The following is a 14,226-nucleotide window of genomic DNA, read 5'->3' on the forward strand; positions in this document are numbered from 1 at the left end:
TTGACACAGCACTAAAGGAACTAGTAAAATGCTGATAATCCTGATTGTTAGCGTTGAAGTTGCTTTTTCTTCCTTTTTCCAAACAGGGACTGGGAAGTGAAGGCTTCTCCCCCAGACAGGCTGTTAGCAAAGCTCATTCTCTCGCAGACAAACCACTACTTACACTGCTTTGTGCCCGGCGTGCCCGGGGCTCTGGCTCTTGGCTTGCTGATCGCTCTGGAACCTCTTGCACTGTTTCGTTATCTCTGGAGACAGGTAGATAGCAAACTCACCTAGAGACAGAGAGAGCCTGGCATTAAACACTGGTGTTGAGGATGGTGGTTACCTACGAACAACACACTACATATATTTCTTCTTGATTTAAAAAAAATTCCTGTCTTCTTGCTTGCTCTGATAAAAGCTATGGAATATCTTTTGACATTTGGTGTGGTTACTGCAGCATCATGGGCTGGGAGATTTGTTATTCCAATTTACAAACATGAGAGGCAGTAACTACAAGATACCAGAGGGCTGTATGTCTTAGTCTGTCACATGTAAACAGCTTTCTTACAACAAGGCACTTCCAACCACACAGTTAATATTTTTTCAAGAGTTAGAAGTTTCCAGGAACCCTGTAAGTGGTAAATGGAAAAAGCAAACCGAGAAAACCTAAACATTTATTTCCAGGGAAAGATGTGCTCATGTTTGCTTCCTATTTAGTGCAAGACATTCCCGAATCAGTGGTTTATTAGCCCAGTAGCCTGATTTTCAGGACTTTTTGGATAGAACTATCTTTCCTAGAAAAGGCCCATTTCTTGTCCTTACTGGCCAGGTCTGTTTAGGATCTCTGGCAGCTGGCTCTAGCTGGAGATCCAGCCTGGGGTCTCTAGCTAAGCTGAGATGCAGATTTTCAAGGCACAATCTGCACATCCCAAACACAGCAGCATGATTTATCCCTGAGCAAAGAATCCTGTTTATCTGGTCCTTAAATCTGCACACAGCAACTCCAGATCTCAGCCTGAGCCATCCAAATGCCTGCTAGCATGATGTTTATGCTGAAGTTGGGAAGAAAGATTTGCTGGGTGTTCAGGGAGCTCGGGGGGAGTGTTAGCAGGCTGCCGGGCTGCAGAGAGCCAAGAGCCCCAGCAGGACCAGACCCTATGGGATATGTTGCAGATGTGACCAGCAAGCCAGGCAGCATTAGGTCAGATCCCACAGGTGAGCCCACGGAGACCAAGTCAAACCAGACAGAAGTGCAAACTCTACTTGGCAGACCAACAGACTGCATGGAATGGGCTGGGGAGGCCAAAGTGAACAAAACCCAGACATATTCAACTAGGTAGACCTATGAGCAGCAACAAACAGACCAAATAGTACAGAACATATAAAAAGAGACTAACTTCAGTGGGCCCCGCTGCCCCAAGAGGTGGTCAGGCTAGAGCCCACTCAGCCAACAGGCAGGTAGACTGATTAACCCCTCTGAGGTCACATGTTGCCCCTTCCATAATACTTTGGCTGCAGGATGTTATACTTACTTCTGATAAAAGACGGCAGCAGTCTCCCAAAGCGTAGTAAGGACTCTTCATGAAGCTCTCCTGGTTTATCGACCAATTTGAAGAACACATCATTTGGCTCGCTAGCTAGGCTGTAGATATTCTTGGCATTCACCTTCCTGCCAATGCCCAAGACAACAAAGAAGTACCCTTTGCATTTTGCATCAGTAACAACCTTCTGCAGGTACTCAAGTTCTTGTTTATTCACTTTTCCGGTCATCATCAGAACTATGACTTTTAGATCCCTAGGGTTTGGTGCACTTTCAAAAATATGAGCTATTGTGTGTTCAATTGCACTTCCTATAGCCCTCGTGCCATGGAGCTGGGTCATTTGGTTGTGAAGGTAGTTAATGATCTTCTCTTTGGATCCATAATCAGTTAGTGAAAACTCAGTTTTTACTGGTGAGAAGCTTGAGTTGGTTTCGTATTCATAAGGAGCTTGCTGGAGGACTGCCACTCTTGCATGGTGCTGAGATACTTCTGGCTCAGAGCTGATTTCCAGGTTACTTATGAGGTGGGAAATGTACTTCTTCATCTCGTTGAACTGCAGAGGGGTGGTGGACTCTGAGCTATCCATGATGAAGGCTATGTCAGTGTCTACATCTGTTGGGGCTGCCCTTCTGTCTCTGAATACAGGTCTCTGACTACCAAAACCACAGACAGGATCAGGGTCACACACATCTAGGGAAGAAATACAGTAGATTTCACCTGGAGGAACTGAAGATGACCCTCCCTCGTCATTGTAATAATCTCGTGTCATATGAAATATTACCAAGCCATGGACATTCACTGGTCCATTACTTGACATCAAAGTCATTTCATCCCAAAACACGTTTAGTTACGCATTTAGTATTTTTATGCACTCCTTTGTCCAAAGGGAGCCCTGAAGCACTCTGTCATAAATGGCAGAAGGCCATATTTTAGAGTGTTTAGCTATCGGTATTTGGGCTGTAAAAGTAGGAATCAGCCAAAAAAGGAGCTTCTCTTTACAAAGTGGAGAATGCCCAGCAAGCCTCATTCACGATGCCAATGTTTTCTGCTCAACCTAAGAATAAGAATCCCTTGTCTTCAGCAGCAAAAGGGCTGACTCCCAACTGGGCTTCCCTTCTGCACCACTGACAACCGACTGCTGTGCAACCAGAAGGATTTGGCACTGTCTAGAGGAGAAATTGGATGCTTTACCCAGACAAATGTGACAAGTCAAGAGCCTCCGGATAGTTTCATTCAGCTGACTGCCGCTGGTTGGAAGAACAATTGCATGTCCAACCGCTGTGTTGTTGATCTGGTTAGATGCAAACAGAAAAACATGGTGTTAGTAATGCTGCCTTCTGTCATTTTCAGCTCAAAGTAGGGGAGGGTAATCCACAACTCTAAGAGATTCTCTACTTAGCACGCTGTTTTTGGTGGATCCCATTTGGAGGAGCCTAATGCCCCCAACATCAGTTAGTGGGACTAGTTTAGAGACATAAACTCCAAGAAAAGGGTCAAGCACTTGAACCAGTGCTCAGCGTGCTCGTCTGGGGCTTTTTTTTTTTTTTTTTTTTCTTTAAATCTCTGTATGCCCACTCTCCCTGGGCCAACAAAGCTACCAAACTTCCACCTTCCCACCCTTTGCCGTTCTGTCAGACCCTTCTTGCTATGGGGACTGTCTTTTCTTCTGTTTCATACCACACCGGGCACCCTGGAGCCATGGTCTGGGAAACAAATGACTCATCATAACCTCACTAGCGTTTCACAGCATGCACCGTGTTTTAGATTTCTCTCCTAATAGACATGCTGGATGAGTTTGGCCAGCAATGCTTTCTCAGCGCTAAGCACTTGAAAGGCCTGTGGAAGTCAACCACTGCCTGTAGGAGCAAACACCATCAATGTCCCCAGCAAACCAGACTGAGGTCATGAGCAGAAAATGAAAGAAAGGGTGAATGACCCCAACCTCCAGAGCTCTGGTGAGAACCGGGTCCTGCCTGCTGGTGAGGAATACAGGCATGACCCCAGCATCGTAGAGTTTCAGCACGGCGTCGTTGAGCTGCGGGGAGGTTCTCGTATCCCCGTTGCTGAAAAAGACAGCCACCTTCCTCATAAGGAAGCCACTTCGGGCACGCTTGAAGGTATTCCTGGCTACAAAGGACATGGCGGTCTCCAGGCTGCGTGGCTTTGTGGTCAGGGTTGCCTGGAAGTTTTGGATCTGCTGGAGGAGGCTCGATTTCTTCCTGGCATCAGCAAAGCGGATCTCTGTGGTGACCTCATTGTTGTAGGTGACCAGAGCCACCCGGGCACCCCGAGGACAGTTGCTTTCAGCAATGGTTAAGTTGTTGACCACTCTGAGCACAGTTTGCTTCATCCTGTTGAAAACATCCCTCACGACTCCCGAGGAAGTGTCAATAGCAAAGGCCAGCTCAGTTGGGAAGACAGGGCACTCCTTGGGACCTGCCAGAAACGTGCGTAGGGAACAAATAGTGCCCCAAATAGTTGTCAAGGTGCAAGGACCACGTCCTCGGCAGGGGTAAATCATTCATACCATATACATAGGGAAAGAAACAATTCTGGCACAAGTCACGCTGGGGTTTAGAGAACTGAAGGTGACTTACCATAGCAGCAAGCTGTGGAAAAGATGGGGAAAAAAAGCAGTTTGGTCAGTGCCATTCGTGTAATGTGATGGGCATACAAGGGTAGAGACAGGGAATTAGCAAAGCACTGATGTACTCACGGCATTTGTCTTTGATGTTCCGCACAAGCGCACATTGCTTTAGAAAATAAAATAAAAGAGAGGGAGAAAGGGAAAAGAAGAGATATGTGACACAGCCAACAAAAGAGTATTTCAAAACAGGAGATAAATGATGCCACACTTACATCTCTGGATTCTCCTTTATCACCTTTAAGTCCCTGTTTAGAAAAAAAGTAAAATTGAGTGCAATGTGTATTTTCAGGGTGCCCCATGAACCCAGTTGGAATAATTATTTAACTACAGGTCATGCAGAAGCTAAGGGAAAACCTGCCTGTTTTCAGTTGTGTTTCCAGCAACAGGAGGAAATGTTTTCCCCTGTGAGGAGTAAACCTGGCTGAGGCCAAACCCAAAAGGGACATTTACAATGCTCTATGTTCATGTGCAAAGCAAGCCAAGTCACCTTGGCCTTTCTAGGGTGCTCTGTGCCAGTCAGATTTGGTCATGGACCATATCCTGTGTGGGGTGATAAATGATAAAGAGCTGAGAACTTCCTAGAAGGAGCTTTAAGTGGCATATTGCCAAGGGGAAATCCTACTGCCTGATAAGAGCCTGTCTCTCGACTTTTTCCTGCATTGCAGTTTGAGCGCGGGTGAACGATATCAATGATAAACAGCTAGTTAGGAATTTATAGAGACACATCTAGGACAAATAAACAGAAATTTGCCCAACTTGAAATTAGCAGGAGATGGTGATGGGCATATTTTTCAACCCCTGACACCAATAGGGACCGCCATGTTTCTCGTCAGGAATCTCTCTGGGGGGAAGCCAGAGGCTCCATCAGCAATGCAATGAACACTTACAGATGGTCCAGGGTATCCAACCTCTCCTTTCTGACCGGGTGTCCCAGGATCTCCTGCATTTCCCTAGAGAGAGAGAGAGCAGAGAAGTCCTCTCCATTAACATCTGCAGGGGGACTCCCAGGAACGTGGGTCAATACCTGGGGGAAAAGATGTGTACATCTTCCAGGCCGTTCATGCAGAAGGGAAAAATTGTGTCATGGTCCAACTTACTCTGCGGCCTCTGTTTCCTTTAGGGCCAGGGCCTCCAGCACCACCGCGGTCACCAGGTCCACCCTGGTTGAGGAAAAACACAAATGGTAGCTCTAAATCTGCACAGGACCATAGGTAACGGCTACATTGCTTGGAAAATGAATGCATAGCTCATGGGCTGCACTGTACCTTGGGCCCTGGGTAGCCTATGAAGCCACGTTCTCCCTGAAACAACATAAAGGTTTATTTGAATATGTTTTAGAAAATGAACCTGATTCTGCAGGCAGATCTGTAACAACTGAAGGAATTAAACGATGGAGGGAAAAGAGAGAGAGCCTGCAAATTCATTTTGCAATTTTATTCCTCATATGATTAATAAAAAGCAAATAGCCGCTCTTTTTAAGGTCTGGTTGCTCCTCTAAGGCTAATTTCAACTGTAGAGGAGCTGTCAGAGATGCTGGCGCATTGTTTTCAAAGTCCCACAGACATTCATGGGGCTCTCTGGCTAAAAGGTACAAAAACATTATGCTTCCTCCTTGGAGAAGCTGATTTACATAGGCAAAACCAAGACAAAGGCAGAGGGGAAAAGTTTGAAGAGTCTTGCCTGATTTTCTCACTAGGGTACACATAGGGCTGGTTTTTGTCCCTATATGTATCTGACTTCACCTAGGCTCTGCCTTTGCCCATCTGCACTGGGGACCTTGGCTACTTCCTTGTCCTTGGTAACTCATGTTGGTAGATGGGCACGCTGAGCATACACTTACCTTTCTGCCTTTAGGACCTGGGCCACCAATTCCATCTCGTCCATCGTCACCCTAAAATTGTAAAGCCAAAGTCATTAATATGCAGTCATATGTGAATAGCTTAAACCTCACAGATCCAGCGGCATCAATAGAAAGAACCCACTGATGCCACAGGCCTTTGAGAACTCCTTCTATAGATTAAATTATCGCAAGAAAAAAAAGCACAAAAAGGTGGTGCCAAAACTACAAATTTGAATTAAAAACTGCTTAGTATACACACGTAATGTGTAAAACCCGGGTGGAAGCCAGCAATGGGGAGCAGGTTAGGAGGTCAGTCAATGCTAGGGGTGTACTTATAGCTCTGTCTGACCCAAGCTTGTCCTTCCTTGCTTGGCATAAACCATTTTTTCCTCAGTTGGCTCCTCATTATACAGAGTAATGAGAATCAGGCCCCATGAAAGCACTCACTTAGTCCATAGGTCCTTTTTATAGGTTACTTCGGACTAGCACACAGGGTCAGCTCAGGGTGTTTACCCATGCCTCATGCAATGAGCCAGGACAAGGCCAAGCAACTCTGGACAGCCTCTGCCCTGCAGACTGATCTCTGAGATGTTAAAAGCCACTTCTCAAGTGAATATAATTCACCTCTGTGAAGGGACTGCCGTTACCAGCTGTGCTCATGCCAGCTGAAGACAAAGCTGATTTCCCTCTCTTATATTGTACTATGGAGGACGCAAAGTCCATATGGGAGCTAAACCCTCTGCTGCGAAGGGCTGTGGCCCATTTGCCACAGGAGAGGGTTCAGCCCAGCATCCTTAAAGGTGTGAGTGCATGGCCACACTTACCATCTCTCCTCGTGGGCCTTGCTGTCCATTTGGCCCTTTGGGTCCAGGGTTCCCAGGCTCACCCTGAAAACAGGAGCATCTGTTAAAGCATGTGCTGAAACTCCAGGCAACTCTGAGCTTTTCCCACCCCATCAATGCTGGTTTCTTTACATAGACCAGTCTGCAGTGGTCCTTGCAGCAGAAAGTCATGACTGGACCTACATGGCCAGCAATGCTACAAAATGCTTGCTCTTTAGTGGGACCTTTAGTGACCTCAGGAAAGCTGAGCAATGGGACATGGGAGACCAGCCAGCTCCCACCACAGGATGGTGTTTGCTTTTTATAAACACTGCAAAAATAAAAGCTCCCAAGCTCTGGGTATTTTGTCAGTGCAAATGGACAGTGGAGCAGTCATGGAAATGAACCAGTGTGTGTGAATCTGGAGAGATAAAACCATACAGAGGGTCTGGAGACATCCAGCACAACCATCTTCCCACATGGGCATCAGCTGAGAATCTGCCCTGGAAAATTACTTGGGAATCTCAGTTACTCAATTACTTTTGCCTCTCTGTTCAATGAAACGGGAGCCTAATGAAACAAACAGAGCACAGACCTTGCTCTACTCCACACTGTGCAAGCCAGTGAAAACAAGCTAATTTCTCTCCAAGAGGTTCACCTCAAGTATTTTTTTAAGCTCACTCCTATCCAGAAGCTTTTCATTGCTGTTTTAGTTGCTGATGCCCAATGCCCGTGAAGACATACCTTTCGTCCCAGGGGACCGATCCTGCCACGCTCTCCTGGGGTTCCTGGTGGTCCACCACCAGCCTGGAATGGAAACAGGGAGATACATGTTGCAATGTGTCAAGAAAACTGGGTGCCAGAAACTAGGGGATTGGGTGACCATAGAAATCTTGTATTAACTACTAGGGCTGGTGCCTCTCAAAGCACCTTAGGAAATTCAGAAGTCTAATCATGGTCAGGAAGGACCAGGTCAGTTCAATGCAAATGTCAGCACCAATTTATATTGTCCCTAGAGAATCCCCCTGGGAGAGGTGTAAGCAGGAGGGGCAAAGTCCTGCTAAGGATGGGGAAATGCAAGATGTGTCTGGCTTTATGGCCACAAGTCTTGCTGGGGTATGCAGCAGGAGGGAGAAATAAATGCATGGGGGGCCCCCAGCAAGCATGTGAGATGGTCATGCTCTGGCTTTAGAGGTTGAAACATCATGGATACCCTGCCCGTCACTCAGGGATGTTCTTTAATTAAGATCGCAAACCATAATGGGCCAAACGCTGAAGTCCTGACCCCTTTGTGGTTGCTTTTAAACCTTTCTCTTCTGTAACTCTTGATCAAGAAATCTTTAGCATAAGTTGAGAGGCGAATCATACTGGAAGAGTGTGTTATAAGAGAGTGAAACAGAATCAGAGCCCTAGAGGGGGGAATGGAAAGACACATGGGCTGCATCTTATTAGCTCAGTGAGATGTTCTTGCAGAGCATATTTGGGTCAATGGCTGAGAAGCAGCAGAAGGGTTTACCCTGGGTCCAGGAACGCCCTGTTCTCCTCTTATGCCTGGCGTGCCAAGCTGGCCAGAAGGACCCTGTGCCGGGAGAAAAGAGAGACTGTGTCAACACACATGGGCAGAAACACACCAGTGCTACACAAGATCGCAAGGGAAAGCAAACGCTACAGCGCCCAAGAGGTTTACAAACACATCACACCTTGGGTGGCGCGAATGCAGTGGCAGGCTTGATGTCCTGGGGCAGGACAGCCAGGCCACAGCACACCCAAAAATACCCAAATCCTGACAGTCCTTGCTGCTGACACGCTTTGAGGAAGTGGCTGCAATGAAATGATGCAACAGCATCATGAGGTAAAACATTTACTTTGCTGTAAGCTCACTGACCTGTGGCCCTCTCATGCCTTGTTCTCCAGCTGGCCCTGCTTGACCGAGCGAGCCCTTGGTACCCTTGAAGTGCAAAATAGGACAACACAGGTTAGCATGGGGGGACGTGGTCAACACCATGGGGAGGAAAAGGAGATCTCAGAGCATTTAAAGCTGCATAAAGAGCAGGGAATAACAGGAGTTTTGGGGTTTTTTTGCAGAATATGGTTATAGCAGAGAATGAGCACAGAACTGGCTGGGTAATTTGGCTCCTGCAATAAACAGGCATCAATCTCCTTTATGCTTTGGCCCTGTTACGCTGCTCCAGCAGTACGCAGAGATGAAGCATCTGACCAGAGAATGCTGCAGAGGACGGGCAGCCCCAGGCAAGTGGACAGCTGGTTTTGCACTGAGTCCAGCAAGGAGCATACAGGGAGATGAGCCTGAGGAGGAGGAGGGAAATTTGGAGGAGAGAGGAGGCAGAGAGGAAGAAGCAAAGCCTGCATGTCTCTTTTGGCATATCCCTCTGGGTGCTGTGGCTGCCTGGCCGGTGGTGTGGCAGGAGCCCCAGGTTTCATCCCCATCACCACTTACCTTAACTCCTATCAGTCCCCTTCGTCCTGTCATACCCTGCAAATGAAGAAATGATGAGACTTGTTACGCAAGTATGTAAGCACACATTTCTCTATTGCTTTTAGATCCATGTATTGCCACTCCTCTTAGTCCAAAATTATGTTTGAATAGTTTAAACTACTGGGGAGAGAGGGAGAGAGAAATCCACACGGCTAGCTCTCTGAAATCAAACTTTGGCATGTTTTCTCCTTCCCCGCATCCCCCAACCCTCCACCACAAGTTGCTCCCTCATGTGTGCAGGAGCATGCCACAGTCCCTGGGCCATGTGCCCCGAGGGACAGCCAGCAGCAGAGCAGCAGGGAATGTATCCCTAGATGTCCCAGCTACACCAGCTCCAGTTTGGTTTTTGCCTTTTAAAAGCCAGCAGCCAAATGCAGATGCATATGCCAGAGTAAATCAGGTGTAACTCCACTGATCCGAGCACTGAGTTACTTGCATGGGAATAAATTCAGGGTTAGACCTTTAAAGTCTATACAAGTCAGCAAACCACCAGGCATTTTCCTTTTGAGGTTTTGGGGTTTTTCCCTTTTTTATTTTTTAGGTTGAGCTCCTGACGCTTGTGAAACAAAATACATGGGAAGGCAGGAGGGAAAAAGTTATTGTCAATCTAAGCTCCACCCCCACTGACGGCGGGTCTGGCAGCTCACCTTCCTCCCGACTCCACCGTCTTGGCCATCCAGCCCCGCCGGTCCCGGCTCTCCCTAAGGGAAAAGCAAAATTCAAGTAAGAGCTCTGAGATGAGCAGGCACTGGGAAAAGAGGTTCAACTCTCAAAAAATGGGTCCTTTCGCACTCTCACACAAGTTACTCGATATTCCCGCATCAGTGGAATCCTTCTAACAACTCATGGAGACTTTCCATCAAGTTTCTGAGCTAGCGCAAGCCGACAGTCCCATTCTTTGGGAAATGCCTTCTGACATTTTAAGACACATTTTTATACTGAGCTGATATGAAAACAAATGGGGTTTGAAATTCTCCAAGGAGCATGTAGGGTTTTTTTCCAAAAGTTTCAGGTGAATCAGGACATTCAGATTTGGTATCATCTAAACAGTTCTCTGCTTTTGTATATAACCTGCAAGAACGTATGAAGTTAATTTCCAAGTACAAAGTTGTTTTCAGTGACAATATCCCAAAAGGCATTGTAAAATGATAATAATTTAAAAAGTGCACTTTTTACACAAAACATCTTCTAAGCTGATGTCTTCCCAGAGAAAGTTTTAGTTGCAAAACAACAATATTTTCTAGTGGCAAAATATTCCATCTGACAAGGCGTGATGAGTTTAAGAAACTTGCACCTTTTTGGCAGCATCTTTTTTCCTTTCTCTGTCCCATCCTATTGTAAAAACAAAAAAAAAACCAACAAAAGACAACAAAGAAACTTTACCATTGGTCCGATTTCACCCTTTTGGCCTCTGGATCCCCGCTGAGTATTATCAGCTCCTGAATCTCCCTGAAAGCAATACAGCAATGAGAAACATCTGTGTAAGTGGGGCATGAAAGTCAGACATTATAAACTGCTCTGTTATAGCTCAGAACCAACATTTCTTTTCTTTTTTTCTTTTTTGACTGAATTAGATTAAGTATTATTGGTGTTTTCAGACAGACACAGCTTTTCAACTGAGAAATAATAATACTGAGGAAGAGGAAGAAGGGGAATTTTAAAATAATGGAACAGTGATTGACAGGTTGGTATCAAGAGGCATGTGTTACCCACATGTCATCTCTGAGTCCTTGCTCTGTCACTGGACCTGCCACTGTCAAGTGGTATTTAATAAGCCTGAGTGCATGCTTGCTGATGACCCCCAGGACTGGTGGAAAGTGGGTGGAAAATCAAGAGGATGCCTTAGCAATATTTACCGGGTCTCCGCGGAGCCCACGGTCACCTCGTTCTCCTCGTTCGCCTTTAATTCCCTTATCACCCTGCAGGAAGACACAAAGAGTTAGCGAGAGCAGCCCTTGCCTGCTGAAAGCATCTCTGCTGTCGCACACCTCTGCCCAGGTCCTCAGCCCCAAGGGGAGAATGATGGCTTTCCACCCTCCCCTGGCTCAAATCCACCTTTTCACCATCATTTAGCCCCGTCGTAAACATGATAAAAGCCTACCCTCCTGCCTGAGTATCCCTTCTCTCCAGAAGAGCCTGGGAAACCCTTGTCTCCCTACAAAAGAAAAATATTTTAGAAGAATATTTGTCACTATTGGGGCCCTGCCACTGAAGCATCTTGTTATAAAGAGAAAAGCAATTAAAATGACTGACCTCTTCTCCATCAATGCCATCCAGACCCATTTCTCCCAGTTCGCCCTACAGAAGAGAGGCAAGGGGTAAATGCTCACTGAGGGAAAGGGGAACAGGGAGGGGGATACTGATGCATCCATACACTCACGCTCTCCGCTGTGGCATGAGGAAATAGTTCCATACCTTCTCTCCTGGGAATCCCCGAGAGCCCTAAAGAGATTAGAAAAGGGAGTTACTCTGCTTTTGCCTGGTTCATCGCCATGGGAAGTGGTGGGGAAGGGGAGCTGTGCTCAGTGGCTGACCCAGAGCCAGGCCCAGGGCAACCCCAGGGCTTGCTGCACCAGGGATCAACTGCCCCATATTCCTCTTACGCCAATCTTCTTCTTCAGCTCCGTTCTCAACACTCATGCCAAGATGAAATATGTGCATCCTGGGTTTTAGCCAGGTGATCCAATAAAATAGTTTACTCCTTAGGCATAACTCTTTCTCCACTAACTTTCTTTTCTCCCTGCACCCATTTTTATATGAATCCAGATCCAGTTTCCATGGCTTTGTCCAAGGCTGGACAGCTTTTTAAAGAAACTCAGTATCTCAGCGGCAACTAATGGGCTTGGTTCATGCACTCCTCTGCTCCCTGCCAGAGGATCCTGTCATCAGAGCAAATGGTAGGAAACATCCCCTTAATATGGCTGAATATTTCCCAAAAATATTATACGTTTCACCACCTTTTCTGGCTTGTGACATGGCTGCTGTCCTGAACCATTTGCTCAAGGTTCCTCTTTAAAGCAGCAGCCGTGGCTCACTTTTCTCCCTCCTCCCCAACATCAGATTTCCATCCACACGCAGTCCCAGCCCTGGGCCAAGACACGCACATGCCACTTCTTGCTGTTAAGAACAAATCCTTCTCTTCTCACATCTTTCCCCTAGAGCCAGACTGCAGAAAATAAATCAGCCTTGTCTGCAGATTGAGCCTGGGTCGCTGGGCTGCCCTTTTGCTCTTCATAGCAATGCTAAAGCCATGACACCTTCTGAAAGCCTTGGTGCTTGGCCAGGTGGACACCACCACTCGAGTGGACTTGGCGGCTGTTGCGTGACATCCTAAAGCAGCAGGACTTGCCCTCAGTGGACTCCCACCAGCTGGACTCTGGGTCTGCTCTGTGCAGGCTCCTTCTGCACGTACCTTGGTTCCTCTGTGCCCGGGGCATCCCTGGAAACCCTGTGTCCCGTTCACACCCGGTGGTCCACGCTCACCCTGTGGCATGGAGGGGAAAATGCAACGGTCAGGGTTTGCCTGCTAAGTGCGTTTCTTCAGCTAGCCACATGCATCAGCAAGCGCAGGAGGTGGCTTGGAAGCAGGAGCAAAACAGAGCATCAGGTTTTGAAAGGTCAACGCCCAGCCACCCCACATCTCCTGCCCACAACATTCCTCATGTAGAGACCAACTGCAAGTCTTCATCACTGAGAGAGAAACATCCTTCCCCAACTCTCAGCTATGAGAGAGCTTTATAAACCTTCTCCTTCAAAAATAAAATGACAAGATGAAACCCTCAGAGCTCTGCATAGACGTCTAATCCCATCCTGACCTTAAAGCCCCAGGAAAACATTGCATCGCACGCGATATCTGACAGCAACATTTGGACCCTGCCCGTGCTATTGGAAAAGCGATGAGCACCGCCAGCCCCTTGGCCTCGGCTTCACCTCTTGGGTGTGATGCGTGGGGAGTTGTTTATTCCAGGGGTGACGTGGGATTCATGAAATAAGAAGTCATGGGACTCATGTTGTCTGCCACTGTGATGGATAGAAACACCCCTTCTTGGTCCCATTCTTGGACTAACTCAAATCTTTCAGCTGCATTTAGTATGGATAACTTTGGCATAGGCTGCAGCTTTAATGACATTGGGGATTTTATTGTGTTCATAGTCACCCTGCCCTGCTCACAGGTGTTGGGAAACAGCTGCAAACATTCCCACCTGCCTTGGAGGAAGAGCACAGAGCTGGGTCACATCAAATAATGGGAGTTATTCCCCCCATCATGCCTTCTCCAGCTCTCAAGCAGCTCCTTACTGACCTTCTCCCAGGAGCAGCTGGGACCAGCTCTCAGACCATCAGGTGGGGGAAAACACAAACTTCTGCTTGCTCTTTTGTCTAATTCACGCCCACATCCCCAGCAGAAAATATTTAGTGAAAGAGCCTCCAAACACTTCACTATGGTGAGGTCCCTAATTTGAGCAGTACTGTGCAGAGCAGGGGCAATCACTCACCGGTCCTCCTTCATCACCAGGATAGCCTCCATAGCCAAGATCACCCGTGGCACCCTAGAAGACAACAGAGAGGATTCTGCATTTCTTTCATAGTTGTGTGATCTCCCTCTAAATTGATATTCAAGATTTCCCTAGATTTGCACAAAGCAGCTGCTTGGTCATCTGTGTAAACAAGTTTATGAGAGAAACCACCTCCCTTTGACATCCTTAAATTGTTTCACAAGACACTTCACCCCCTCCTTCCAGCCACTCATCCCTGCCCTATTGGTTGTTTTACAACACAGAGGCTGTGAGGAAAGGGAAGAAGAGCAGCTCTCAACCGCTGTGCATGGCCCAGGGCCAGTTTTAAAATGGGGGGTAAGTGGAGATGACCTTCCCGTTAGCATCACCCGTTACAACATATGC

General features: G+C 47.1%; 1 protein-coding gene across 2 annotated transcripts in view; it reads right to left on the reverse strand.

Moving 5' to 3' along the window:
• The window catches only part of COL6A3 (collagen type VI alpha 3 chain), a 64,866-nt gene that overhangs the window by 12,879 nt on the left and 37,761 nt on the right, over positions 1-14,226 (reverse strand). For both annotated transcript variants that reach the window (XM_019473623.1, XM_019473622.1), the window contains 24 exons: positions 13,822-13,875; positions 12,741-12,812; positions 11,744-11,770; positions 11,582-11,626; positions 11,430-11,483; positions 11,185-11,247; positions 10,712-10,777; positions 9,976-10,029; positions 9,290-9,325; positions 8,717-8,779; positions 8,348-8,410; positions 7,576-7,638; positions 6,835-6,897; positions 6,011-6,061; positions 5,436-5,471; positions 5,268-5,330; positions 5,058-5,120; positions 4,383-4,415; positions 4,240-4,276; positions 4,121-4,132; positions 3,466-3,959; positions 2,715-2,814; positions 1,515-2,213; positions 164-272 (listed from right to left, as the gene is read on the reverse strand). In XM_019473623.1, coding sequence (XP_019329168.1) covers positions 164-272; positions 1,515-2,213; positions 2,715-2,814; positions 3,466-3,959; positions 4,121-4,132; positions 4,240-4,276; positions 4,383-4,415; positions 5,058-5,120; positions 5,268-5,330; positions 5,436-5,471; positions 6,011-6,061; positions 6,835-6,897; positions 7,576-7,638; positions 8,348-8,410; positions 8,717-8,779; positions 9,290-9,325; positions 9,976-10,029; positions 10,712-10,777; positions 11,185-11,247; positions 11,430-11,483; positions 11,582-11,626; positions 11,744-11,770; positions 12,741-12,812; positions 13,822-13,875 — 2,420 coding nt within the window. The remainder of the gene's footprint in view (positions 1-163; positions 273-1,514; positions 2,214-2,714; positions 2,815-3,465; positions 3,960-4,120; positions 4,133-4,239; positions 4,277-4,382; positions 4,416-5,057; positions 5,121-5,267; positions 5,331-5,435; positions 5,472-6,010; positions 6,062-6,834; positions 6,898-7,575; positions 7,639-8,347; positions 8,411-8,716; positions 8,780-9,289; positions 9,326-9,975; positions 10,030-10,711; positions 10,778-11,184; positions 11,248-11,429; positions 11,484-11,581; positions 11,627-11,743; positions 11,771-12,740; positions 12,813-13,821; positions 13,876-14,226) is intronic.

This window comes from Aptenodytes forsteri, unplaced genomic scaffold (assembly GCF_000699145.1).
Source record: "Aptenodytes forsteri isolate BGI_AS27 unplaced genomic scaffold, ASM69914v1 Scaffold264, whole genome shotgun sequence".
NCBI classification, from domain to species: domain Eukaryota; kingdom Metazoa; phylum Chordata; class Aves; order Sphenisciformes; family Spheniscidae; genus Aptenodytes; species Aptenodytes forsteri.